At 62.5% G+C, this 27,416-nt stretch overlaps 1 protein-coding gene across 1 annotated transcript in view; it reads right to left on the bottom strand.

Moving 5' to 3' along the window:
• Nucleotides 1-2,251: 2,251 nt before the first annotated feature.
• ADAMTSL4 (ADAMTS like 4) overlaps nt 2,252-27,416 on the bottom strand; it is a 64,776-nt gene continuing 39,611 nt past the window's right edge. Inside the window, exons 5-19 of the mRNA XM_067569507.1 lie at nt 25,934-26,703; nt 23,605-24,817; nt 22,496-22,598; nt 12,012-12,148; nt 10,455-10,659; nt 9,876-10,054; nt 9,427-9,532; nt 9,077-9,313; nt 8,468-8,597; nt 8,000-8,204; nt 7,400-7,573; nt 6,447-6,620; nt 5,266-5,445; nt 4,236-4,380; nt 2,252-3,595 (exon numbers count right to left, since the gene is read on the bottom strand). Of these exons, the coding sequence (XP_067425608.1) occupies nt 3,456-3,595; nt 4,236-4,380; nt 5,266-5,445; nt 6,447-6,620; nt 7,400-7,573; nt 8,000-8,204; nt 8,468-8,597; nt 9,077-9,313; nt 9,427-9,532; nt 9,876-10,054; nt 10,455-10,659; nt 12,012-12,148; nt 22,496-22,598; nt 23,605-24,817; nt 25,934-26,703 (4,098 nt within the window). The 3' untranslated portion in view covers nt 2,252-3,455. The remainder of the gene's footprint in view (nt 3,596-4,235; nt 4,381-5,265; nt 5,446-6,446; nt 6,621-7,399; nt 7,574-7,999; nt 8,205-8,467; nt 8,598-9,076; nt 9,314-9,426; nt 9,533-9,875; nt 10,055-10,454; nt 10,660-12,011; nt 12,149-22,495; nt 22,599-23,604; nt 24,818-25,933; nt 26,704-27,416) is intronic.

The following is a 27,416-nucleotide window of genomic DNA, read 5'->3' as shown; positions in this document are numbered from 1 at the left end:
GGCAGATAGCAGGAGATGAAGTGGGGACGGGAACATCTTTTACTGGACCAGCTTCTGTTGGTGAGGGAGAGGCTTTCAAGCCACACCCAGCATTTCTTCAGGGCTGGGAAAGGGCCTGCGAGCGTCCCAGCTAAACAGAGGGGGGGACCAGATGGTTTAGCATAAAGAGTGAACATGCTGTAAGAGACCATTCAAAGGCAAACGGCCCATTAACACCCCTGCAGTCAGAGGACCAAAAAGTGTGTGTGTGTGGGGGGGGTTAGTGGGTTACAGATTTGTTGGAATAATTGATGTATCTCAAGTATATCATTGGTTTCATGTGTCCAGAAATTCTTCCTCAAGGTGGCCCATGAAGAAGGTGGTCTACAGGGCAGCTATCCTCTTACCCATGGCTGTCCCCATGGGTTGGACAAAGCGTGTGTTGTTGAATGTAAAATTGTTATGGGTGCGGCTGAAATGGCTGAGTTGGGCGACGTGTTTGGGGTGGACATCTGAGGGTCGTCCATGTCTTGTAGACATTTGCCGTGCCATGACTGTGAGATGTTGGTGTCTAGGGAAGCGACGTCCATGGTGGCAAGGATGGTGTTCTGAGGGATGTTGTGAAAGTTACGGAGTTTGTGGAGGAAGTCGGTTGTGTCACGGAGGAAGCTAGCCCTTTGTCTGGTGAGTGGTTTGAGGACAGCTTCTGAGTCCTGACAGTTCTTCAGTAAAAAATGCCATGACCAGATATGATGGATCTGCCCAGGTTCCCTTGTGTATCTTGGGAAGCAGAAGGTCCCTGGGGGGTGGGAAGGGAGATGAGTTTGTAGAGTTTTTCTCGGAGTTGTTTGGGGAAGGATTTGATGCTATCCTTAAGTTCCTGGGTAAATTGTGGTGTGGGGTCTTCTTTGATTTCTTCATGGTAGGTGGTGTTGGAGAGTTGTTGGTTGGCCTCTTTAACTTAGTCATCCTAGTTGAGTACTAGGATGGCTCCTCCCTTTGTCTGCTATCTGGTGGTTAGATTTCAGGGACTCTATAGCTGTCCTCTCAGCGGTGGAGCGATTGTGGTGGATGTGGTGTTTTATTAAGGATTTCACTGTCAATTCTTTCCCTGAAGCAATCAGTGTAATGATCACTGCATGGCTTCGTCTACTGTGGGGTATCCAGTCAGATGATTCTTTTTCCTTATGACTGTCCGTGGGGACGTGCTAGTTGTGGGTGGTGGTGTTGTTATTGTTGCGAAAGAATTCTTTTAGTTCACCACATTAGCACACCATCAGATTCTGCGGTGGGGCAGAAGTTCCAGCCCTTCTAGAGTACAGATAGTCTGGATAAATCGATGCTGTTGGGGCGTCATGTTGTGTCCACGTGGGTCCATGGATTCTCCTGCAGGGGAGAACGGACTCTGTGGGTTGGGAAGCTGTTGTAGTTGGTTCCACTTTCTGTTTTGTGTTGGTCGGCTGTCATCAGGGGATGTTGATAGTTGTTCTGGGTTTCTTATGTGATCTCCAGGTAGTTTCCTGATTTTTTTCCTTCCCGGGTGTGGGGGCACATGCTGATTCCTTGTTTGAGATGGTCCCATCTGGAGTATGCGAGGAGGTGCCGGAGATGGGTCCTCACTTTTTCTGAACTCCTTCTGCACAGCTGGCCAGCGTATTTGGAGGAGTATGTAGGGGTCAGGACGGTGAGTCATCTGTGGAGGTTTTGTTTCTGGCCGTTGCTCAGGAAGCTGATGTCGATATTAAGTTTTGCTTCCTTTTTCTTCATGCTGTGGAGTTGCCATTTCAGATGTAAAGTTCAGTGATCTTCCATTGCTGTCTGCACTGGTGCTGCAGCCACCTTGGTCCCAGACAGGGTGAAATTAACCAGGCTCATTCCACCGTCCCGGCTGAGGAAAGCACAGAGCATCTACGGCCCTAATTCAGCAACACACCTGAACACACACTTAACTTCAAGCCCGTGATTAAGTCTCATTGGCTTAAGCGCTCTGCTGAACCAGTGCCTTAGACTGTAACCTTTCAGGGGTCTGTCGTGCACCCACCTGGGCAATGCCCGGCATAGCGGGCCCCAATCGCAGTTGAGGACCTTAGCTCCTATTGTAACACAATAATAATACGTCTTTCCCGGCCCCCTCCCTCCCTCCCAAGATTTCTTTGCACCAACCAACCCTCAACCCATGAAATAATATCAAGTACGCTTTCTTTTTGGTCTTCAGGTTGGCAAAAAGCAACGTATTTCTTAAAAGGGGGGAAAAATTTAAGCCCAAAGGGAAACATCAGCTCGTCTTTAATGAAAAATAAATTAGATTTGCACAAAAAACCCCAGATACAATCTTTAGAATATAGTTATATATTTATATAATCTGGACACTCTGAATGGCATTGCAGTAAAAATTTTCTATAAAATGTCTTTAATATAATGCCTTTATTTGCCAGGGGTTTTCTACCCCCTGCTACCCTCTTCTTCACCCAGCCTCGTAAAATCTGCCCTTGCCATGCATTAACATAGCGTGGCCGTGTCGTCTTCTGCCGGCTGGTCCACAAGAGGCTGCTACAGGCAGAGCCTAAAGGACTCGATGGGTATGGGGGTGTCCTTTTTCTCCTGACGATCCCAGGTTCGAATCCTGCTCATAGCTCAGGCAGGCAGGTGGGGATTACACGTGGACGATAAAAGTGATGGGAAATGAAGGGGCTGTTCTAAAGCCCGTGAAGTCAATAGCAAGAATCCTGCTGGCCTCAAGGGGACTGGTGGAGGCCCCCAAATCCCCTGACTGGATGGAGAAAGCAGTTCAGAGGCGCTATCCCCCAGCGCATGTGCTCTACGGAGGAGGAGGTTTGTGCTGTGAGTTCCCCAGGCAAAGCAGGGGCAGGGGAGGAGGTGGATAGGGAAACAACTGGAGGGTTCTCACGTGACTTTGACGCACACGGGGGGATCATGCCAGCAGGGGTGTAAGCTGCTCGGCTGGGAGTGCAGGAGCACCCCCTAGGGGTGAGAGCGAAGCTCAGGTCCCTGGCCCGGTGCTAATCGGAGCGATGGATTTTGCCTGCCAGGAGCAGGACCGAGAGCCAGCCCCCAACCTCCGAGCTGTGTCACCTTGGTGCCCAAAGCGGTGGCTCACACACGAGGCTCTGGGGCGGGGTGCGTAGCACACGGGTCCCTTTGTGCTGTTACGAGGAGGCCAGCGTGCACCAGGCACTGCTGCGCTTCACAGCTCTGCGGGTCGCAGGTGGCGCCAGGGCCAGGCTCGGCGGAAGCGCCGGGAACCGCGTCTCCCGGCGGGAAGCACCAATTCCTTCCGGTGGGATCGCCAGCGCCGGGGGGGGGGCCGCGTGACCCCGTGATGAGCCGCGGGGGGGTGGGCCATGTGTCGGTTTCACATCCCAGGTCCCGGCTGCGTCCTCCCTGAGAACCGCGCCCGTCCCCGCGACGAACGAGCAAGCGAGAGCCCAGCCCCCGTCTCTGGCCGGCCGGCGCTGCTATCGGCTCTGCGTGTCCTGGCTCCGCTCCAGGGCCCGCGTGCAGGAGGCGCAGCACACCAGCTTGTAGTACGAATAGACGCAGAGCCGGGCCTGCACCACCACGGGGCAGTTGTGATACTTGTCCTTGCAGTTCTCGTCTGGAAAGGGGAAGGGAGAGGTCAGGGGCCAGGGGCGTAGCACACTCGGGGTTAACGCTAGGGGGCAGCCCCGTTTGGCCCCACACACCCCCAGCCCTCGGTGCCCGGGGGGGGGGGGGGGGCGCTTCCAATCTATCCTTAGTGCTTGGCACCCACGGAGCAGCCATCGCTCTCCAAGGGTTTTTAACCAAGGCGGGGCAGGGCAGGAAATCTCATTCGCTGTATAGACGGGGAAACTGAGGCACGGAGAGGAAAAGTGATGGAGCTGAGGCCAGGACCTAGGAGTCCTGGCTCTCACCACTAGCCTGCACTCCTTCCCTGCGCTGGGAATAGGAGCCAGGAGTCCTGGTTGCCAGTCCTTTGCTCTCACCCCTAGGCCCCACCTCTAGGGAATGCCCCAGACACTATGGCTGGGAGGGGCACCCCTTGCTCAGGGAGTCTGTCCCCTCCACATCAGTCGGTGTCACTTCTGGCTGAGCCCCAGTCCTGGCGTCTGCGCGGCCTTCACCCCACGGCCCTCGGCTCCCGTCGGCTGCCCCCCGCTTGGGGCGCTGCAGAGAAGCACAGATGGACCCAGGTGGGGGGGTGGAGGGGAAGAGGGGGTGGCTGAGCAGGCCACAGGGCGGCTGGCGTCCCTTACCGAGCTCGTGGTTGCAGGGTTGGGTGTTGCAGGAACGTATCTTGACAGGCTTGAGATCCGCCGGGCAGAGGTTGCTGAAGGTTTTGTTCTGGGTCAGGCACTGCACCTCTCGCACCTGGACTCCCCCCGCACAAGACTGGGAGCACTGGGAGGCAGAGAGGGGGGTTAGGAACGTGACTGACATCCCCCCAAGGACCCCTGCAGCACTCTGCAGATTGTGTACAGGAGAATCAGCCTCCCCACCCAGCACAGAGATGCAGTCCCCTCTGGTGCGGAGCATGGCAGCTGGAAACAGCCACTCAGCAGTGCAGCATAGGAATCGCTCACTCAGTGCTGAAATGCAGCCACCTCTGGGGCACAGCATGGCTGCTGCTAACAATGCACAGCAATGCTGCAAGGGGCTCATTCACCCAGCACTGAGATGCAGCTACCTCTGGGGCAGAGCAGGGCAGCTGGCAACAGCCACTCAGCAACACTGCACAGGGATCATGCACTCTGCTGATTGGGGTGCCGGTTGGGGTGCAGCAGTTGTTTAACAGCGGTTTAAGACAGGAAGTGAAGTTGGGTCCTGTTGCAGGGGGAGGGGACAACCCAACTTGGCCAGGACACTAGGTTGGGGATTTTTATGCTCTGCTGTGTTTATCTTCCTGAGGCCGACAGCTAGGCAGTGAGTGAAGCTGAGACCCCGCTTTCCCCCAGTTGCCCTGCGGAGACACTGCTTCTCAAGTATTTGACAAACGAATAGCCACTCATCATACCACGCCAAACTTCCTGGGCCTGGAAAAACATGCAATCAGACTGGCATGGCCACCGGGTGCATACTGTACTATCCTCCAGTAGACGGAATCAGAACAGTTTGGCTGCATGTCATAGCCCCTATAGGGCTCCCAGCTGAAGAGGAGTCTCCCTAGGCTGAGCTGGCCAGGGCCTGCCTTGGGGGTGGGAGGATCGGGGTTCACTCAGCCAAGGAGTCCAGGTCTGTGCAGGGAGGGGCCTGGCCTGGCCAGTCTGGGGATACGCAGGGCCTCACCGCGCTCCAGGAGGTGGAGAACCAGCGAGCGTCACAGACAGTGCCGGTGCAGGGCTGCAGGGAAGCCGGCTTCTCCAGGGGGGCGCACTCCAAGGCCTCCGTCACGTTGAACTCCGAGCCCAGCTTGCTGACACAGATCACATCCCGCCGCTGGGTGCCGGTGCCGCAGTCCGCAGAGCACTGGGGGAGAACAAAGGGGGCTCAGCCAGCGGGGAGCGGCCACAGCGGGGCTCCTGCGTGCCGTGTGTACAGCACCTGCCCACGTGGCGCTACTGATTGCTCGGCATGTTCTAGCAGGACCAGGCCGGCTGGTCGTGGTGGCGGCTGATCTCCCCGTCTCATTGCTCAATGGCAAAGCGGCCGATGCGCCTGCGCTTCCCAGAGTTGCAGCATGTCCCTTCTTGGGCCTGGGCAGCGGTAATGCGCTCCGGGCCTGTCGCAGGGTCTGCGGGAGACCTCAGCCCCCCAGCAGGGCAGAACTGGGGCTGGCCAGTGCAAACACAGATCCCGCTCACTCGCACACACCTTCCCCTGGGACAGAATGTACCTGTGTCCACACCCTACACATTCCTGTAATAATCTGGGTACCAAGTTATGCCTGGTGAGGTGTCATCGGAAAAGTCATCGTTTGCTGGCCTGATAAAATACGGGTGGCAACATCGTATGTGAAGTGCTAAGACTCCTCTGCATGGAGATCTTAACACACGGCCCCCACAGGCCAGTCTCAAACAAAGGACCGGGGGCTCTGCTGAATGTGCGTTAATTGCAGAGTTCTCAAGCAGGACGGGTAGACAAAGAAAGGCCAAACAGGTGAGGAAAAGCAGCAGGGAGCATCCTTCCACGTAGATGCTCTGGCTCCAGAATCTCAGCTGGAAGGGGGGGACTGACACTATAAAGAGGGAACACACACAAAGTTGTAGGAGCTGGCTGCAGCACACACAGACGTAGCCAGGAGTGAGTTACACACCGGAGGTGTTTGTGAGAGTCCAGACTAGAGTGTCTCACACACGCACACACACACACAGAGCACTGATTGTTATGAATGGGACAGCACGGATTTCTCTGCATGTGCACACGCGTGTGCGCACACACACAGGGAGAAGCGTCCCAGGCCTGGCTCCAAGAGCAGGGCCCTTTCCCAAGCCCCCCCAACCCGGCCTGGCGCCCCGACCCCTCCTCACCTGACTCCAGGGCCCCGTGTACCACTTGACGGTGCGCTGGCAGGGCCCGCTGTTGCAGGCCCGCATGTCGGCTGGCTTGGTGCCCGCGCAGGTCTCCTCCACCTGCCCGTTGGCGTAGCTGGACAGACAGACCACGGAGCGGCGCTGGATCCCCGTCCCGCACTCCACCGAGCACTGGGGAGAGAGACGCCGTCAGACAACCTGGCCCGGGGGCTGAGAGACGGGCACCCCCCCCCCCGAGCTCAGGACTCCTGGGTCCTGGCGCTATCGAGCCTGGACTGGCTCAGATCCCCCCCCACCTCCCACTGGCCCCCAGTGCCCTGCGGGGGACCATCCATCCTTCAATAGCCCGGACCCACCCAGCTGCGCTCCCTGCTTGGGACACTAGAGGGCAGCAATGTCCAGCACTGCAGGTAAGCCCGGGCTGGGCTTCTCCAGGCCGTGAGCCCCGGGGTGCTGCGTTCTGCACCCAGCCCCCTCCTGCTCCTGCCCCCCACTCCCGTCCCCAGGGGTGCAGCTGGGTCAGCCCTGGTGCAAGGAGCGTCTCCTACAGGGAACCCTCTGAACTTATCCGGGCTGGGTTGGCTGCGGGGGGTCACCATGGCACCAGCTTTGTTCCTGCAGGGACCTGGGTTCCCAGGATCTCGGGTCACACGAGACACGAGTTTGCCGGGACTCAGCCTCGTTCCTCGCAGAAGGGCTTGATCACTGCGAGATCGCTGGCATGATGGGGCAGTCCCTGCTCCAGGCGCTCGGGGGGGGGCTGGCACAGAGCTGGCACAGGGCTGGGATAGCAGGGGGGCAGAGCTGGGGGGGGGGGCTGGGATAGCAGGGGGCTGCGGGTCGGGATCGAGGGGCACTGGCAGAACTGGGGGGGGCAAGGCTGGGATAGCAGGGGGCTGCGGGTCAGGACTGAGGGGCACCGGCAGGTGGGGTGGGGAGGGGGCACGGACCGTGTCGCTCCAGTCGCTGTGGAACCAGCTGCGCACGCAGGGCCCCATGTCGCAGGCCTCGCTGGCCGGGGGCCGGTGGCTGCCGTTGCACTCGCCCTCGCTCAGCAGGTTGCCGTGGTTACTGATGCAGCGGACGTGGCGGGTCCGGTGGCCCAGGCCGCACAGAACCGAGCACTGGGGAGGGGAGGGGTGGAGCAGAGATGGTGATGCCACGAAGAGGGGGGTCACCACGACAACGCCTCCCTGGATGGCCTCCTGTGCCCCTCCCCCCCAGAGCCCCACCCCCCCATGGCACCTCCCCCCCCAGGGACTCCCTCCACAGCACCGCCCCTAGGAACCCCACATCAGATCCTTGGGCCCATCCTGACCCCTACCTCTGCTCCCCCCGCCCAGCCCAGATCACACCCACTCCCCCAGCCCAGCATCAGCCTGTCCCCGACGCTTGGGGGGGGATGGATCCCCCTTCTCCCCCAAACGTGCCCTGTTGCATGGCCCCCACCCTTCCTGACCCCATCCAGGGCTCAGGTCAGGCCCTGAAGCATGAGAGCTGACCCTCCCTCCCTACCCCGTGCCCAGCCCCTGGCCCCGGCCCGTCCTTACCGCGCTCCAGTTGGTGCGCACCTCCCAGTGGCTGCAGACATGGAGCTGGCAGGGCTGGGTGGGGCTGGGCTGGTCCAGCTGGCTGCAGCGCTGCGGGTGCACCATGGTGCTGCGGTTGGCGAAGGTCTGGCGGCACAGGACCTGGCGGTGCTGGGTGCCCGGCCCGCAGGACTTGCTGCAGGCCGACCACTCGCCCATGTCCCAGCTGCAGCCAGAGAGAGTCAGGGTCAGCCCGTGCCGGGCACCGGGGCCTTCCGGGCTCCAGGCCCAGCCCTGCGGCCGTGGGGGGCACCCGTGGTAACCACCGCCCTGGGGGGGGCCCCACGCTTACGACAGCCCAGGGGTGGGGAGGTGTCCCACACTCAGTACAACCCTGGACCTGCCCTCCCTACCCTGGGCCTCGTGTCCTTGGCTCCCCCTCGGGGGGCAGGGGGGTGCTGGCCAGGCCGGGGGGTCACAGAGACTCACTAGGCCGGGCAGGGCTGGGTGTTGCAGGCTTCGTCCGGCGCGGGCGGCTTGGGGATATCAGCGCATTTCTCCTCCTCCACCTCCTCCTGGGAGCGGCGCACGGCGCAGCCGAACACAGGCTGCCACAGCCCTGCGGAGACACGGCCGGGGGGACCCGGTAACCTGGGGTCCTAGGCACGGCTGGGGGGACCCCAATAACCTGGGGGTCGTAGACATGGCTGGGGAGCAGCATCTCCAGTGCTGGGCGAGCTGCTGCGGGGGAGAGGTGGTCCCACACTAGGCAGGTGGGGCAGGGTTGGCTCATCTGGCGGGGGGGGGATGGGAGATGGGGAGTGGGGAGGACGGGGGGAGGGGGTTGAGGCGTAGGAGGGGACGGCTATTGGGGAGAATGGGGGATGAGGATTGGGTGATGGGTTGCAGCAGGGATGGGGATCAGGGGGAAAGTGGGGGGCCAGGAATCAGGGGGCTGGGGTGGAGGAGGGGCTGGATCGTGGGAGGCTGGGGCGGAGGGGGGCCAGGAATCAGGGGGCAGAGGAGGGGCCGGGTCACTGGGGGATGCTAAATGGGGGGGTTGGGCTGTAGAGGGCTGGGGCGCAGGGGGTCCCTCACCTTTCCCGCAGGAGGCGGAGCAGTCGGTGCTTCCCACGCGTTTCCAGTAGAAGTCGTGCGGCTGGGGCGGGTGCGGGGCAGGCGGGGGCGGTGGCGGGGGGACGCGGATGTTACGCTGCAGGGTCCCAGGGTTCCTACCCGACTGACCGGCCGGCGCCCGGTTCCGGGCCCCCCTGGGGTGCTCGTGGGAGGTGGACGGCACCAGCTGGTCACTCGGCGACACCATGGTCAGGGCACCTGGAGAGGAGAGAAAAAGGGTGCCCTCGATGGGTGATGGGGGGTGAAGGGCCCCCCTGGGAGCAATGGGGGGGGGGGAGGGCCCTGCCGGGGGGTGTTCGGAGCTGCCTTACTGAAATCCTGCCGGCGGCCGTGGGGCTCGTGGCCGGGGTTGTCCGGTCTGGCCACCGCCAGGAAGAAGTGGTAGGCCACGCCGGGGTTGTCCTGCTGGAAGATCATCTGGGGGAGACGACAGAGATTGACTGGAGCAGGGCGTGCGGGAGGCCCCCGGGCTGCCCTGCTGGCACCCAAACCCCGCAACGGCCGGCCACGCGCGGACACTCCCGGGCTGCTCCTCTGCCAGCCCCCTTGCCCGTGATCCCACCCCCCACAGCCCAGAGATCTCCCCCCCCCCACCCCCAAACCCCTCCCCATGGCCCCGGGCCCAGGATCCTCCACCACTCGACTCCTCCCCACCACCCCAGGGGCCAGAATCTCTCCCCCTACACATACCCCTCTAGGGCACACGATGCCCCCCTGCTCCTGCCTCCCCCACTCTGAGCCGGGCCCCCTCCGTACTCACATACACATCAAGGGATTCAGTGGTGGGCCCCTCAGCCGTCAGCGACTCTCCCCCCCCGGGGGGCTCCCCGTGGCCTGGCCGGGTGTAGACGAAGACGGTGCCGCCCGCCTCATAGCTCCCAGGGGGATCCACCGCCCAGTTCCCGTTGATGAGCGACTTCCCGGAGCGGCTCCTCAAGGCTGCAGAGTGAGGGGTACGGGGGGAGGGGGGCGTAAGCATCCGGAGCCAGGGATCAGCTCCAGCCCTGTCAGCCCTGCCAGGGGGCCGGGGAGAGACGCCACGTGCGGGGAGACGCTGCTAGGGGTCACACTGCAGCCTGGCGAGCAGAGGGAGCCCTCTGTACGTGTCTGTGTCCATGTGTCCAGGCATGCGGGGGCGCAGGTGCCTGCGTGTGGGCGGCTGTGAGCGGGTGCAAAAGCCACGTGCATGGGTGTGTGCAAGGCATGTGCATGTGAGATTGCACCAGTCCCAATGCAAGCGCAGAGTCCCTTGGCGTAACAAACCCAGACCCAAGGGGCAGAAGCGGGGGCCCATCCTCCCCTCCCCGCCCGCCCCGCTCCAGCCTGCCCCAACCCTTACCCAGGTAGTTGGGGCTCCAGGTCATCTCGGTCACGTTGATCCTGGTGGCGCCCTGGGGGATCTCGAGGATTTTGTGGTAGCCGATGGGCACGTTGGAGTCGCTGAAGTTGCCCGCCACCAGCTTGCAGGTGGAGTGGTCGCCCCCGCACACCCCGCAGCTGTCCAGCGTCCGGTTGGAGCCCAGGACCCCGTCGCAGCCGGGGCTCTGCGGGGCGAAGGCCAGGGAGAGAGCGGCGTGTGGGCTGGGAGGGGATGGAGCCATCTAACTCCTCCCCGCTGGGCCGGAGCCCTGGGGCAGAACAGACCCTGGCACATGCCCCCCCCATGGCCCCAGCCACGCTGGAGGGGACCGAGGCTGCTGTTCTGACTGGCCCCTGGGACCTTCCCTCCCTGGCTGTAGGGCCACCCGCAGAGAGGGCAGCAAACCCCCATTCTGCTCGGAGCTGGGCTGAGACCCGACACGCTCACCCCCTGACCCCGGGGACCCCCCGCCCGTCACCTCTCGGACCAGGCCCCGGAGCAGCCTGTCATGGGGGGAAGGGGTGAAACTAACCAGAGCCTGCCGTGAGTCGCAGGGGTGTCCCCACCCTTCCCTGAGCTACGCAGGCACCAGCCGCACCGGCCCAGCTGGACTCGCTAAGCCCAAAGACGCGTGACCACATCGGCCCAGCCCCCACGCGCCTCGGCTGCCCCCGGCCCTGCTCACCCTCCTTGCTTTTGAAGCAGCCCCACGGCCCCTCCCCTAACACGGGCCCCTTTTCTGCAAGCCCTATGCCATGCCCCCCCCCCATTTCCTTCCTGTGCCCCAGAGGGACCCCAGAGCACGGGGGGCAGGCTGGGGACCGCCTCTGCTGCTGCTCCTGGGGGCAGCTTAACGGCTGGTCCAGTTTTGGGGCGTACGAGGCTTTCCACCCCGAGGATCCCGGCTGAGCCAGGCAGGGACGGAGACCTTGCGCTGGGCCTGCCGTGTCACTTGGGGTATAAATTTCCCCCTCCCCACCGGTCAGGCAGGAACGGGTGAATGAGGGAGGAGTACATGGCCAGCTTGGGGGAGAGGGGATGGGGGGGGTGCTGGGAGATGGGGCAGGCACCAGAGGAGGGCAGGGGGGGAAGGGCAGAGGGAGCTGAGTGGTTAGTGCGGGGGTGCAGAGTGAGGCCGGGCTCTGGGCTCACCCCCAGCATCCTTCCTGCGAAGCTCAGATCACACAGTTGCTGTATCCCCCTCCCTGGGGGGATAAGGAGGGGCTGCCCCACAGCTTCCACAGGGGGAAACTGAGGCATGGAGCATGGGAGCCACTCCCCCAACGTCACTGAAGGTGTGGGTGGCTGAGCTGGGAAGGGAAGCCAGGAGTCCTGGCTCCCAGCCTGCTGCTCAGACCCAGAGACCTTCCCCCTGCCCCGGCCCAGACCAGAGGCTGCCCGGTTCGCCCGCCCTGGCCCCTCTTCCTTGAACTCCCGCCATGGTCAGGGCCTAGGGCAGCGGGTCCTGTGGGGGTCCTGGGACGACCCCTGCCTGGACACAGAGCCCCCCGCACCCCCCCATTTCCCTGCACTTACCAAGCACTCTCCGGCCACGCAGATGTCGAGGGAAGCAGCCTCGCACGGCGTACCGTCCCGCACCTTCTCTGTGTGCCGCACGTAGAAGCGGTACCCCACCGGGCGGCAGTTCAGCTCGCAGCGCTGGGAGCCCCGCACTGCAACGAAACGGAGCCGGGGCTCAGGGCGGCTCTGACCGGGCTCCCCCCAGGACCCCTCCAGCCCTGACAGAGATTAGGGCACCCCCGTGCTCCCTGCGGCCCCAGCGGGCGCCCATCCCTGCCCCGGGGAGCGCCCAGACGGGATCATCGCCCCCTTTCGCCGCCGCCGTCCCCTGGAGATAGACCCTGGGTGTCCTGGGGCCAGCCTGGCGCCCGCTCCACCACATCATCCCCCCAAAGAGAGATCCTAAAGGCTGGGGCAGGCCACCCGTCCTGCTGCTACCTGGGGTGGGCCCTGGCAGGCCTGGGGGACCCCCCCCCAGCACTTGGGGAGGCTGACAGGTAGTAAGGCGGGTTATTATATGCCGGCGGGGAATTGGGGGAGCATCTGGTGGGGAGGGGACAGATCAGGTCACCCCCCATGGTCCGTCTTTCCATGCTGGTGAAGCAATATGAGGTGGGGAGGGGGTAGCCTCAGACCAGTGCCCCCGGCTGGCGGGCCGCACGCCCTACCCCAGCATGGGCAGACAGGTGGCAATGCCCTAGTGAAAAGCCGCAGCTTAGCGGGGACCGAGCCCAGGGGAACGGACCAGGCAGGAGACTCTGGGCTGGGGAGCCGGGGGGAGTGAAGGGGGGGGGTCGCTCTGGGGGGGCCGCGCTGCCCACCGAAGGCCACGTTCTCTTTGACAGCATGCGCCGGCCGGCGGAGCTGGCGGCATGGGGCGCGGCCGGCACATGTGGGGCGAACGGGGGCGCTCGCTCTTTGGGACGGGACAGGAAAGAAACCGTCGGGGCCAGCTGAAACGGCCGGGGGGGATTTGGGAGGCAGAAAAGGACTGGCCGCAAGCCTCGGGGAAGCGCTAACGATGGAGCGGGGCTTCGTTGGGGGGCTCATCTGCCCCCTGGCAATGACTTAGCGGAGACACCACCCTCTCTTGGGCTGCTCCCCCCCCCATTTTATTTCCAAGGTCACTAGCCACACAGTAGCCCACCCTGGCTCTGAGCACTTGGGATGTGGGGGCCTGGCCCGCTGCTGAATGCCTGACCCCCCCTCCCCCATCTCTTCCCTGGGCTTGGTGATGAAATGGGGCTGGGGGGGGGGCACCTGACTGTCCACCTTGTCTAATCATTCCCAAGGCCCCCCCCAGGTGGCATGCCAGCCCACGAAGGGTTAACCCCGTCTGCTGGCCCCATCCCGCTCCGGCCCCTGGCAGCAGCCAAGACTTTTTAACATTTTCCAGAGTTTATTTTACTAAGAGCGGCGGGCTGGGGGGGGGAAGAGGGGGGTGATTTATCGCCCAAGGCCCCCCCTTCCTCTCCACCCACATGGCTCCCTCCCTGGCGATTGGTCGTTCGCTGCCCCATCTCACCCGGCAGCCCCCGTCTGGCTAAGCCTGCGGGGCTGATAGCGGGGCAGGGAACAAAGGGCTTTTTGTGCGAATCCCTCCCCTGGCATCCCCCTCGTCTGGTAGAAATACAAATATTGGCTGGTAACAGAAATCGTACAGACGGGGAGAGGAGGGGGGGGGGAGGAGGGGGCTCTGCCTACACCCGTCCCTCCTGCTTTACCCGGGTGTAACACATGTGCACGCTCCTCATTTCCCCCAGGGCCAACGGCCAATCAAGCCCCAAGCTCTGACTTCCCACCGGTTGTGTCTGCATTTAAATCGCCCTCCCTTGTGGCAGAAAACGGGCACGGGAGCAGCCCCTGGCCCGTGCCATCTGCCCCAGGGCCAGGATTCAGCTATGATAAGCCCAGAAAGGAGCGTTAGATCTTCCGGGCTGCATCGCACAGACCAGAGACAGCCCCTCCACGGGCCCCAAGACGCGTGTTCAGTTAAAGCAGCTCTCGGAAGCCGTCAAGAGCTGGAGAAGTCCCCGCTTCCCGGGGTAGTTTGTGCCGGTGTTAATCGCCCTCGCTGATAAAGTTTGGTGCCTGGTTTCTCCTTGGGATGGCTCTTGCATCGCTTGCCCCGTGGCGTGATGAACAGCCAGGGCCGGAAGCAATTCCCCCAGCAACTCAAGAACGCCGTGGCTGAGCTGCTGGCAAAAAGATGCCCCGTGCGTCTCCTGAATGTTGACAGCTCGTCCACCAGCGTCCGGCCTCACCACGGGCAAGTTACGTAGGCCCGGTTCCTCCAAGGCTGCCTCGCTCCCATTAATTAGCCTTAGAGTCCCCTCTCTGCAAGGGGGATAACAGCATGGCACTGCCCCACAAGGCGGGGGGTAAAGCCATTACAGATTGGGAGGTGCTCAGATTCTACAGAGGTAGGAACCAAGGACCTTACGTGAATAGCTACCTAGCTCCTGGAAAGGAAAATCACCCCTCGCCAATGTGCTGGAGTGCTTGGCGGCTGTTTCCCTGCCGGCCAGACCCCTTGGGAAATCAATTACACCGGGGCCAAGCGGGGTGCAAAGTGCTACTTGATCAGACGAGCTGCATCTCGCGCTGACGCGGGCAGCTTGGCAGAGACCCGCGTCCTTTGAGCCCGACCGCCCCGCAGCGGAGCAGGGAGAAAGGGCAGAGACGCCCTTTGGACTTTCCAAATGCCTTCGATAAAGCTCTGCGAAGGAGGCGACTAAGGCAACTAAGGGCAGAGTTTTCGTCCTCTGTTCTCGGCATTCACCAGCATGAGCTGGGCTCGGTTTAAACCAAGGGCACAGCACCAGGCGCACCACCCGGCACCAGTTCAGCAACGCTTAGCTAGGCCTGTGGCTGCCCAGGCAAAACGGCGCACCACTGCCTCCTGTGGACATAAAGGTGCTATACCAGTACCGGGTATGCCCCGGGAGGAAGGGGCTGGAAACGGGGAGTTTCTGGGTTTGCCTGAGCAATCCTCCGCCCCACGCACTCTGCTCTCAGCCTGCCTCAGGGGCTGACACAGCAACCGGTTCCCCCAGCATCTTCCGGGCCCGTTCCGCAGCGAACGGGGAAGGGGCAGTTTACGGGGTTCTCGGGGCATCAGACAGGGTAGCCGGGGCTGGAGAGAGTGAGTGGGAGAAAACAGGGGCGAACAAAAGCGTGGGGAGAGGGAGCGAAAAAGGAAGAGGGAAGCCGTGCGGGAGAGCACCGTAGCGGAGCCTGGCTGGCCGCCCCTCTTTTTCCACCATTATCATTCTTCACAGGTCGTTAATCACTCGGGATGACTTTCTGCTCTCCCGCTTCCAACGCCCTGAGCCCGTCCCCAGCCGATCAGTCTGGGCCCTTTCTTTCCCTGGGCCTCTCTGATTCTTGGCCGGATCCTCAGCCCTGCTGCTTCCCTCCCAGTCCCCGCCCCGCAGGGCAGAATGACCAGCGGTTTCTGGGCGAGGGAGCTCATTGAGACTCAACCCCTCGAAAATAAGCAGTGCCTCGCCCCTTTAAATTGGGGCTCCGGGGAGCCAAGGGGATAGTTTACATGGCGGTTGCACATTTGAAGCCATGTTCCTTTGCATGGAGGCGTCTGAAGCCAGAGCCCCGCGCTGGCTTTCAGTGACGCTTGGGGTGCGTCTCCACGGGCAGCTGGGGTGTGTGGCTGCAACGTGTGAAGAGTGGCAAAGCTGCGGCAGCCCAGCTCTGGGTCTGGGGCCCTCCTCATGTGCTCAGTCACATCCCCCCAGCTGCAGTGTAGACTCGCAGAAAGCTAGCCCGACGTGCCTGTGACTTTGGAAAATGGCCTGGAGGCTCCTTAATCACGTAGGCCCCTCTGAATTCCAGCCCAGGCCTGTGACCCCAGACGCAGGCACCTGGCTGCACACCCCACCGTGATTCAGTCTCACGGCGCAGCTCCTGCCGTCCGCCATGGCCCGCGATCTTCCCAGCCCCGGGCAAACAGAGCAGTAAAGCTACTTGGTGCTCGGCTCTTTAAATCACATCCCGTTCGCTGCCTTCCCCCAGGATCGGTCCTCGAGGTGGCTCCAGCTCGAAGGCCTGGGCTCCGTCCTGGCCACAGCCCCGCTCGTTTCTTGCACCCTTCTCCCACCCTCCAGCAAAGGTCATCGGCACCTGATCTCCCAGCCCCCGCCCTGCCGCTCGGCGCTCCGAAGTTCCTGGCAGAGAGCCCCAGCCTGACAAATCACCGCATACTTCGAAGCAAACGTCTGCGGGGCCCACTGAGATCCCCCCCGCCACCCCACCTCGCTCCCTCCCTCCCCGCGAGAGCCTCGGTGATTGAATCCGGCTGTGGAGCTGCGTGAGCGTCCAGGCCGCCCTGGTTGTAAATTCAGCGCGGGCGCTGATGGGGGAGCGGGTGGGATAGCGGAGGGGGGAGGTCGACACGTACGGACTGGGGCGAACGACCGTGCAACGTGCCAGGTGCAAACGCTTGTTTCCAGTCACAGCCTCCTCCGTAGCCGTCCTCCCCTCCCACTCAACAATACACCAAGTGGCTGTGAAGTCCCCCTACCCAAAAGCCCTTTGCATGGTAGCCCCTTAAATACGGTGCTGGGTTTTGTTTTAGATGCTGCCGGAGCCCAGCCAGAGCAGCGGGCGCGTGGCATCTTCTACAGTCCCGAGCACAGTAAGTGCCGCTAGAGGGTTCACAAACCGTTTAAAGGGATACCGCCCTTTTCCTACGCATGTCAGGATTCGCGACCCGCCGCTCAGCTCCGCAGTAAGACAAAGATTTAAAGTCTCTTTTTAAATCTACCTTGAATCTTCTCCTTCTGAGCTACCTCCCCTAGCCACAAGCTGCTGAGCGGTCACCACCTTGGAGCACGGGGGGTGAATAACACAGCCCTGAGGGCCAGGGGAGCCCACACCAAGGATAACAGCCTACTACTGCTGCTGGCTGACAGTTACTCCCTTTATCTCAAGGGACAGAGTGAGGTCCAGGGTTCAAACTCCGGCAGCAGGGGCGAAGCGTGGTGCCACCATCTCAAGGAGAAGAGAGATCCTCAAGGCTGATCCAAGGGGTGCGAGCGAGGAGGGCTAGGCAGGAGGGAGCGTTGAGGATGGCCTGTAGGGGTGTTTTGGTATCGTTGGGTGTGGGGGGGGGATCTAATGAGACAGCAGAATCATCACCAGGCGGGAGCTGGAAGCCTCACCACGTGGGACATTTGGAACTAGATGGGACAGTGATGGACTGAATCAGAACCACCGAGTTCTGACCCTGATCCAGATAGACCCACATGTGCCAAGTTCTGACCCAGATCCAAATGGAGCTGAACCCACCGAGTTCTAACTGAGATCTGACCGCAGGGGAAGGGAGGGGTGCTGGGGAGGCGGCTTTGGGCCCAGAGCCGCTCTGTCCCCAGCCCCATTGGGCTGACCCTGCCTAGCCCTCCAGCCTGGCACCTGCCCTCTCTCTGGCATGCTGCGGCTACGGGGCCGATCTAATGCCGGCCAGAGGCCAGGGTGCCGTTGCAGCAAGGGGAAAGGTCTCCCAGCAGCTGGACACACGGTATCAATCCGAGGGGCGGGCGGGAGGCCCCGATTCTGCCCATATCGCGCCGCACAACCCGGGCATCATCCCTTCCATGGTAGAGCGAGCGATCAGAGTCACTGGTGCCCTCTGGTGCCAGCTTGGGGCAGGGGAGTGGGGGGAACAGCCGGAGTGGGACCCTTTGATAATAATAACCCAGCCAGGGTTTATTTTCCCAACGTGCTGTCTCAGCGGCTGAAGGCGACGGCTCTGCCCCCAGCCAACTGGAAAGAACGCGGTGTTTGAACAGGAACGCTATTCATCCCTCGTGTCCTCGCCCCCCCCGCCTGGGCTCAACGCATTCAGCAGCCGAGGGCTGGCTGGGCATGGATGGTAGAAAGGTAGATGTGGGGGGAGTGTGTGTGTGGGGGGGGGGGCATGATCCCGCACATCTGGAGGGGAAGGGGGGCATGATCCTGCACATCTGGATGGAAAGGGGGAGGATCTCTCACCTCTGGATGGGCTCTGGCTTGCTTAAGGAGCAGAGAGACAGAACAACTCCCGCTGCCCCCAAATAAAAACACAGGGCTCTGAGCCTCCAGGGCCAGCTTTACCATGCGAGATGGGGGGGCCACATGGGGCGGAGCGCAGGGGGTTGGAGCGGTCGGTCGGCTCCGGTCTCTCTCGGCTCGGTGGGAGGGGGATCAGCTACCCGGGTCTGGGGTGAGTTCAAAGTCCTCATTTGCCCTGGATCTGGTGGCCAGAAGCAGAGTGCCTCATGCCAGAACCCCAGGGATACGGACCGGGAGGGGATACAGCCTGGTAGTTAGAGGAGAGTGCTGGGCGCCTGGACTCCTGGGTTCCATTTGTGGCTATTTGGAGGGGAGTGTGGCCCCATGGTCAGAGCAGGGTCCTGGGCACCAGGATTCCTGGGGTTCTTTTCCCATCTCTGCCACTGACCTGCTGTGGGATACTGGGCCAACCGCATCCTCTACTCAGTTTGTGCCTCAGTTTGCCCACCTGTAAAATGGGGACAATGTTTGATTTTCCCCCACCTTTCAGGGAGCTCGATTCATTGTGTAAAGTGCTTTGAAATCCTCGGCGAGATGGCGCCAGAGAAGGACATTAACAAAGATGCTGCTGCCGCCTGCTCGGCTGGCTTTAGAAAGGAATCTGATAAAGATCCTATTGGCAGCAGCCTGATGGCTAACGACCCCCACCTCAGTGCCAGCCCCCCAGTGGGGAGGGCATGGCGAGGGGCCCAACCCTCTGGCTGTAGGGTGGAGGCATGAGCTGGGCTTTCCCCAAGGCAGAGGGACTGGGGAGGCTCAGATTCACACAGCCCCTGGTTCCGCTGCGCCGGGTGCACAATGACCAGGGTAGCGTCAGCTGCTTATAAATCTTCCAGCGCTTAATCAATTTGCTATGCAGATCGTTAGACCCGGGCCGGTCCCTGGGCCGTGGCGGGGGAAGGAGCAGCGTGGGCAAGGGGGTTCTGGCAGGAGATGGTTTGCTAAGGGGTCCTGCATGGATGGAGGGTGCCAGCTGGGGGGGTGGGGAGAAAAAGAAAGAAAGAAAAGAGTTGAATGGAAGCGAGAGACAAGAGGAGGAAGAGACAATGAGGGAAAGGAAAGAGAGAAAGAACGGCAGAGACAGAAAAGAGAAGGTGACAGAAAAGAACGAAGAAGAGGCGTCGGGGAAGGCAGCCAGTGGGCCCAAGGTGCGGGGCGCCCGCTGAGACCCGGCGAGGGTTCTGGGTTCCTGCCGCTCCTGCCTGCCCATGGAGCCGGGCAGACAGATCCGGCGGGGCACAGAACAACAGGCCAGGCAACGGGGCGGGCATGGGGCTGACGCCATTCGGCGATTACTGCACAGCCCGTCGGCCACGAGAGAAGGGGATTATGGCCGAAAAGGCTGGATCTGCCGAACTCGGCAAAAAACACTCACCAGCCCGGGTGCCATGGGATGGGGTGGCTGGGCGCAGACAGGAGGGGGGGAAGGGTAGGTGGAGAGGGCACCGCAGCACGGGGAAAGGGGGCTGACTCCAACCCCTACTCGCCCCCCCACACCCAGCTTTTACCTTTCTCCATCTAATTCGCTTGGTGCTGAAATACCCCAGTCTGGGGCTTGGCCTCCGGGGATATCTCTGGTCTGGAGTTGTGGGACCCAGAGGGGCTCCTTTCAGGGGGATTCCTGGGCACGCCTGACCCCCACATCAGCTGGAGCTAGTGCTTTGACTGCGAGGTGGGGGAAGCTGGGGGTGTCAGGACTCCTGGGTTCCCTTCCCGGCTCTGGGAGGGCAGTGGGCCCTACGGGTCAGCATTTCAGAACTGGAGCCACTGGCTGGGGTTGAAGCTGCTGCCTGCACTCAGAGGTGGACGCTGATTTAACAGAGCATCACAGAATCCTAGAGGATTAGGGCTAGAAGGGACCTCAGGAGGTGTCTAGTCCAACCCCCTGCTCAAAGCAGGGTCAACCCCAACTCAATCATCCCAGCCAGGGCTTTGTCAAGCCGGGCCTTAAAAACCTCTAAGGATGGAGACTCCACCAGCTCCCTAGGTAACCCATTGCAGTGCTTCACCACCCTCCTAGGGAAAAAGATTTTCCTAATGTCCAACCTAGACCTCCCCCACTGCAACTTGAGATCGTTGCTCCTAGTTCTGTCATCTGCCACTACTGAGAACAGCCTAGCTCCATCCTCCCTGGAACCCCCTTTCAGGTAGTTAAAGGCTGCTATCAAATCCCCCCTCATTCTTCTCTTCTGCAGACTAAACAAGCCTGGTTCCCTCAGCCTCTCCTCATAAGTCTTGTGCTCCAGCCCCCTGATCATTTTCGTTGCCCTCCACTGGACTCTCTCCAGCTTGTCCACATCCTTCCTGGCGTGGGGGACCCAAACCTGGACACAATACTCCAGATGTGGCCTCACCAGTGCCGAACAGAGAGGAAGAATCACGTCCCTCGCTCTGCTGGCAATGCTCCTAACACAGCCCAATGTGCCCTTAGCCATCTTGGCAACCAGATCCCACAGGGTTCCCAGCAGTGATCGGACGACCCAGTTTGCCTGATATTAGTTAGCCCAATGCTCCGGATCAGAACCGGCCCTGACTCCCTGGGTCAGAACTGGAACCAGGCCTGTCGCCTCCCCAGACCAGAACCAGCCCTGCCCGCCTGGATCAGATTCAGGCCCTGCTCCCCTCTGGATCAGAACTGGTCCCTGACACACACACCCTGGATTGGGACCAGCCCTTGGCTTCCTGGTCCCCCCAGATCAGAACCACTCCCCGACTCTCTGTGGATCAGAACCGTCTCCAACCTTAGCCCCAGCTCAAAGCAAATCGTTTTCCCAAGTTTGACGTGTTTTTACAGATTCTGAGTTGATTCCGAGAGGTGTCCTGGTCCTGGGGTGCCCATGGGCCCTTTCTCCCACACTCCTGCCGAGGACACAAGCGAAGGGAAATGAACAAACTCAGAGCAAGTGAGTCAGGGGCTGAGGCAGGAAATGGGAATGTCCCAGCGCGCTGCTGGGACCCCCGCCCCCTACGTGGGGCTCACCCCCATCCTCAGCATACCTGACCCCCCGGGGAGAAGTTTTCCAGCTAATTGGCTTCCAAAGCGTTAGGAGACAAAGGCAGACCCATAGGCAGCAAGGCGCACCTCACAGGAAACAAACGTGCAGATCCAAGCGGCACATGCAGGGAGATTCCTGCGGGCACACGCCTGCCCGAAACACACAGCCAGAGACCCACGCGCGCAGCTCAGCGACATGCACAAAACGTTAAGTGTACATCCATCCATGCACCAGTCTTGCCCCCCCAGTGTTCACACGCCGCAGACAGACACAAGCATTCATGCTCCCACACACGCCAGCCCCCTCGCGTGCACGAGCCAGGCCCAGAACCTACAGCCCCAGGGAACGCGGCGAAGCAGCTTCGAAATGAGCGCTGAGAACTAACCAGCTCATCAGAGTGTAACCCAGGGGGAGGCAAAGGCTCCACCAGGAGACCCCGCGCACACGCTGCTCGGCCAAGGGAGCGCGGGTTGCGTTTCCATCACAAGTGCGATGAGTTTGCCAGGCTCAGCGTCGAGTGACACCAGACAGAGCCCCGACCCGCTCCCTAGGCTGGGAGATGCGGACGCACGGCTCTCCAGTTCACACCCGTCTATGTGGGTCACCCGGGAGCTAACAGGGTGAACACAGCCTGGCCCAGCTGGGGTCCATCTGCCCCCGTTTGTACACAGCTCTGACAGCCCTTGGCCGCGGGGAACGCGTCTTCCCGACGCACAGACCAAACAACCCGACCGCCAGGAGCAAGGGTGAGTGGGAGCAGCGCCCGCGCCTGCAGGGGAACAAGCGAAGGAGAAAGTGCTGCGGCCAACGCCCCCTGAGATAAAGCCAGTCGAGGATGGAGCTGTGTGCCCGGGCCCCTCTATAGCACCAGTGCCGGGCCCCCCATCAGCCAGAGTCCCATGGGGAAGGGAGCAGAGAGGCCCCAACTCAATCCATGCGTGGCGGGTGGGCACAGCACGGGGGAGCTGGCCCCAGTCCTGGCTCAGGGTTGTGTGTGAAAGGAGCCGGGTGCTCTCCCGTGCGACGGGCCCTGGGCTGGAACAGGAGGCGGGGTGGTGGCAGGGCAGGACCGAGGGGCATCTGCAAAACTGTGCAAGTGGGGAGCCCCGGACTCCACCAGCAAAGGGGGGGGGGCAGGTCAGGATTGAGGGCCCTCGGCAGATCTGACTGTGGGCGGGAGGGAGCCCAGGGCTGGGAATAGCAAGGGGGGCGGCGGGGCGGGATGGAGGGGCACTGGGCCTCTGAGTGCAGAGCTGTGGAGAGGCAGCGTGCCCGGAGACTGCCTGCCCTAGTGTGGCCCTAGCCAGCCCGCCAGCGAGGCAGGCAGCTCCCGGGAACCTCCAGCCATGGCAGAGCAATGAGTTGGTACCGCACGAGAGTCCACTGGACCCTCTCTTCCCCGCCATAACCAGACCCGGCCGCCCAGTCCCTTACCGTCCGTGAAGGGTTCCCACTGGTAGAGGCGGCCCATGAACTCCTGGGTGTTGAAGGCCGCGCACTGCTTGGCTCGGGCGTCAGGCTGGTCGGCTGGGCACGGCTGGAAGGGAAAGGAGGCTGGGATGCTGCTGGCTCTGGCGCCGGGAGACTCCAAGCAGGTTTCCACATCGATCCCCAAAGTGAGTTGCAAATACCCTGGGCTATGAAATGCAGCTGGCTCTGGGGTGGGGCATGGCAGGTCTTTACTAGCCCCGCAGCAACGCTGCAGAGATCACTTGGGCACTGCAAAAATGCGGCCTCCTCTGGGCAGCCCCTGGTTAAACAGCCACATAGCAACGCTGTACAGAGATTGCTTACCCCGTGCCAAAATGCAGCCACCTTTGGGGTGGGACACAGACGATGGGGCCCCTAAATAACTTCTTCCCAACAGCCCCTGTAGCTCTCCCAGCATGCTCCGGGTCCCCTTCCACACACCCCAGAGGGCTATTTACAAGAGCACATTCCCGCTAGCCAATGGGGGAGGTTTGGCCGGCGTATAAACCAGCGGGACGGGTGATTTATAGGTCAGGGCTCGCCTGGAACTTGCCGGGCCTGACATTTGTGTATTTTTTCCACTGTTTATTAAACAAAAAAAAAGGACAAATTGTCAGGAAAAATCCCATCAGCAACCGAATTGCTCGTTCACTCCCAGCTCAGACACTCCCCACTCCGCCGGCGGCCGTTTCTCTAGATTAACCCGAATCCTGTTACTGTTAAATGGACCCAGGCCCCACAAGATGGTTTGGTCCCGTGGATTAAAGTGGGGGAGGGAGGGAGTCAGGACTCCTGGGTTCTTTTCCCAATAGGCTGCATGACCTTGGGCAAGTCACTGCCCTGGCCTGTAAGATAGGGTGGCTAATATCGTAATAAAGTGGCTGGGGGTGTGTGTGCCCCACACTGCCCCCTCCTGGAGGGAAACAGAGCTTATCACCTGTGTATCTTATGCCCTATATTTCTAGCGGAGGATGGAGATTCTCCTGTAAGGGGTTTGAAGCATGGGGCTCTAAGTTCTAGTCCTACGAGGGTGAGGCATCTGGCGCCCCTGTTGGGAAAGCAGAGATCCTTACCTCCTGCCTGCAGGCTTTGAACTGCTTGCTCTCTCCATCGCAGTGGAAGGTCTCCGTGCCGGGGTGGTAGAGATTCCACTGGGGCGCCTCGGGGCCCGAGTGCAGGTCTGGCCTGGGCCTTTGCCCCCTGGCCTGGAACTGGACGGGGCTGCCGCGGCGGAGCAGCCAGATGTCCGGGTCTGTCGGCCGGTGCGGCGAGGGCTGCTCCACGTAGAGGCTCTGGGAGGCCCTGGTGCCGTAGCCAGCCGGGCGGTACTCGTTCTGCCTCTGAGCACGGGGCCTGGCTGCCTGGTGGGGGCGCGCGGGGGGGTCAGCAGGGCCCGCTCCCTCTGGATGAGCCGGGTGGGGGGCTTCAGGCCCGGGCTTTGGTGCCCCTGCGGCTCGATGGGGGGAGCGGGGATGGGGGTGGCTGAGCTCCGGCGCCTCCTTGTGGCTGCCCCCCACCCCGTGGGAGCTGTGGTTCTTCAGCACCTCGTGCGTGAGGCGCGGCTCCCCCCGCGGCCGAGGGGCGCGGCCGCTGCTCGGGGCCCACTCGCCCACGGGCGTCCTGGGGCGAGAAGGCTGCTGGGCGCCCCAAGTGCCGGCCCCGGCCCCGCTTCCTCCTCGCTCGGCGGGTGCCCGTGCTCCTGCCTTTGGGTGCAACTCCCGCCAATCCCCCTCCTCCTCCGGAGAGGTTGGCGCCGCCGGCGCCCAGCCAGCAGGCGGGGAGGGCTGCTCCGTGGGAGGGGGGCCCTCCGTGCCACGCTGCCGAGCTCCCCGCGGCTCCCAGTTCTCTCCAGGGCTCGCCTCATCCTCCCAGGGGCCCGCGTGGGGCTCGGCCGTGGCCTCAGCCTTCAGCGGCCCGGCGCTGCCCTGCTCGGCTGCGTGGGGTTGGCGGGGTGAAGCGGGCCCGTCTCTCCCACTTCTGGACATCGCCCCATGCCCTGCCGGCTCTGAGCTGTTCTCTGCCCGCAGCCTGGGCTGCACGGCGTCCTGGGCCTTCCTCTGCTTGCGGTGCGGATGGCGCTCGCTCTGGGCCGGCGGCTCCTTCTCGTGGCTGGCGCTTTCCTTGGCCTTGCGCTTGGGTGGCCTGGTGGGCGGCGGCTGGTGGGTCGGGGGCCCCGGGTGTCTCTTGAACCGCGGCGCGCCCTGCTCCTCCGTGTGCAGGGGCAGGGCGAAGGGCACCTTCCCGTAGCCGTATTTGCCCGGCTTGATCGACTCTCGAATTCGAGACCTGCGCGGGGTGGAGAGAGGCGGCATGGTGTTGTTACGGGCCCTACGTAAACAGAGCAAAGTGGAAGTGCCTCCCCGCCGAGCCTTGATAGGGACCCACCTGTCCTCTTACCCATTGAATGGGCGTCCCATCCAGGACAAGTGTCAAGGCAGGCACCGGCTAACATGTGCACCCCACTGCCCCACTCTACGGGTGGCTTCAGAATGGCACACTTTGTGTCAAGAGCCCCGTACTGCACACAGCTCAAAGGGATTCTTCCACAGCTCAGGTGGGGGTGGGTCTGGGCTTCTGGAGCAGGAGGATCTCAGCTCTCTCCCTGCTGCTGCCAGGGGGCATGCCAGGTGCCGGTCACCGTGTGGCAGTACGTGGCCTTGGTCTTGTGTCACCGTGGAGAGCTGTGGTGCAGGTGCAACACACAACACCGCCGCCTAGCTTGGCACAGAGCCCACAGGTGGGGCGGGAGGAAGGAGGGTGCACTGGTTAGAGCTAAGGCCTGGGGCTAAGGAGATCCAGGTTGTTCCCAGTTCTGCCTCCCCATCCCGTGTGACCTTGGGCCAGTTCCTTTGTGCCTCAGTTTCCCAACTGCCCAATGGGGCTGACATCCCTGCCCTGACTTGTGGGGGGGGAGCAGGGAAGATAAGTGCGTTTGAGCCCAATAGCAGGGCGATGAGCCCCAGATAAGGCCCGACAGGCTAGCGAGGATCAGCTGACTCCTCTTCCGTTTCCAAATGGATTTAGCCGTAGGGGGCCGGCGGCGGCCAGGCATCCCTGGGGACCCAGGCCCTGAGTTTCATAGGACAAGGAGATTGACAGGGCCAATGCCCCACCTCGGAGGAGCCTGTTCTAGGGGCACGAGCAGTTTGGTCTCTATGCCCAGATCCTAGGTATTTTGGCGCCTATGGGAGTTAGGATCTGGGCCCATGTCCCCTCTGCAGAGCGTGACAGCTGGAAGAGGCCAGGGCGGTAGGAACGGCACCAGGACCAACAGTGACTGGAGGACAAGGGCACTCAACCATGCCCTGCCAGCGCCCCGAGCCAGCCGGTCCCATCCCCATCCTCCCACCCGGCCCGTGTGCCGAGCCCCAAGCGTGACCGACCGGCGACCCCGGCTCTCACCTCCTGGCCGCCTGGGACTCTTGCATCGGGGACGCCGCCAACTTGTGCCCGAGGGTGCCGGGTCCGGCCGCGCCGCCCGCCTCGGGGCTGCCCCGCCGCTCGGGTTTGAAGAGCGGGAGCGAGTCCCGGGTGGGCGGCCGTGGCGGTGCCGAGCCGCCGCGTCTGGAGAGCCTCTCCGGGCCGGAGGCGGAGGCAGCGCTCGGGGGCCGCAGCTGCCGCGCAGAGGGGGCCAGGCCGTGGCTGGAGGTGCCTTCTCTGCCAGACGGGTCCCCTTCCGGCTTGGGGGCTCCGCGGGCGAGGGCTGGGTCCCGCCCCTGGCTGGAGGCGTCCTGCCTGGAGGCCGAAGGCAGCTCCTCGGAGGGGAAGGACTCGTGGCGGGTGTATCTGTTCAGTGGCCCGTAGCGAGCGGGAGGGGGGGCCGGCCGGCTGCGGCTGCTGTGGAGGGGGAGGGCAGAGCCGCGGTGCAGGGGGAGGGCGACCCCCGGAAGGGAGCCTGAATCCCCCTCAGTGTGAAGCGGGTAGGACGGCCGAGGCGGGTAAGGATTGGCCCGTTCCTCCGGGTACAGGGGCTGGGTGTACGTGCGCAGGCCATGTGGGCCCCCCCAGGGGGCTCGTTGATAGGGGGGCAGGCAGGTGCGGACCCTTTCCAAGACCCCCACCCCGCAGGGCTGGGAGCAGGACGACCACGGCCCCCAGTCGCTCCAGGCTCCCGGCACTCGGTTTCCAGCTCCGTCCTCCTCGAGCACCTGGCGGGATGTCCGCTGAGGGACCTGCAAGGGCACAAGGAAACAGCGGATCACCGCCAGGAGGGGCCGGTCCCCAGCTCCAAGCCCGGGGGACCCTGCCACCCCGGCTGGGCTCTCGCACCCTCCGGTCGGCCGTGGCACTTAACAGCAGGCGGCGCCAACTCCACCGGCTGGCACCGGAGTCCCCCACCCCGTGAGCACCCCGGCTTGACTGACCCGGCGGCCCCCTTGCCAGCTGGGAATCAGGAATGCCGTCTGGGGATGAGACGGAGCCTCCCCTGGCCAGCAGCAGGAGGGTTGGTACCTGGGAAGAGGGCAGAGCAGGGGGAAGAGGAAGGAGAAGCCAAAAGCCGAGTGAAGGGACTGGGGCCGAAGGGAAATGGGCTGGATTGAGGAGCAGGGACCCCCCCATCAGCCTTTCATTTCACGCTGGTCTCTCTCTCCCAGCCTTCCCCATCCATCCCACCTCAGCCAGCCCTGCCTGCCCTGGCCTCTCCTGGGTTCGTCCGATGGCGGGACAATCCCACGCCAGGCTGGGCCCAGCTGCTGGAAGCGGGCTGAGGAGTTTATCGCTGCCCAGCTGTTGTCTCCTCGCTCCAAAGTCCCAAATGCTCCTGGGATGGACGGCTTCAGTCGTAGCCAAAAAAGGAAATGGAGAAAACGAGCACGCTTGCTGATTGCCAAAATATTTGGCATGGCTCAGGAGTGACTTGGAGACAGATAGCGCTTGGCTGGAT

Source organism: Emydura macquarii, unplaced genomic scaffold (assembly GCF_026122565.2).
Source record: "Emydura macquarii macquarii isolate MOO-44397 ecotype Brisbane River unplaced genomic scaffold, CSIRO-AGI_Emac_v2 contig_2924, whole genome shotgun sequence".
Lineage (NCBI taxonomy): Eukaryota > Metazoa > Chordata > Testudines > Chelidae > Emydura > Emydura macquarii.
This window is presented reverse-complemented; position numbering and strand designations above follow the sequence as displayed.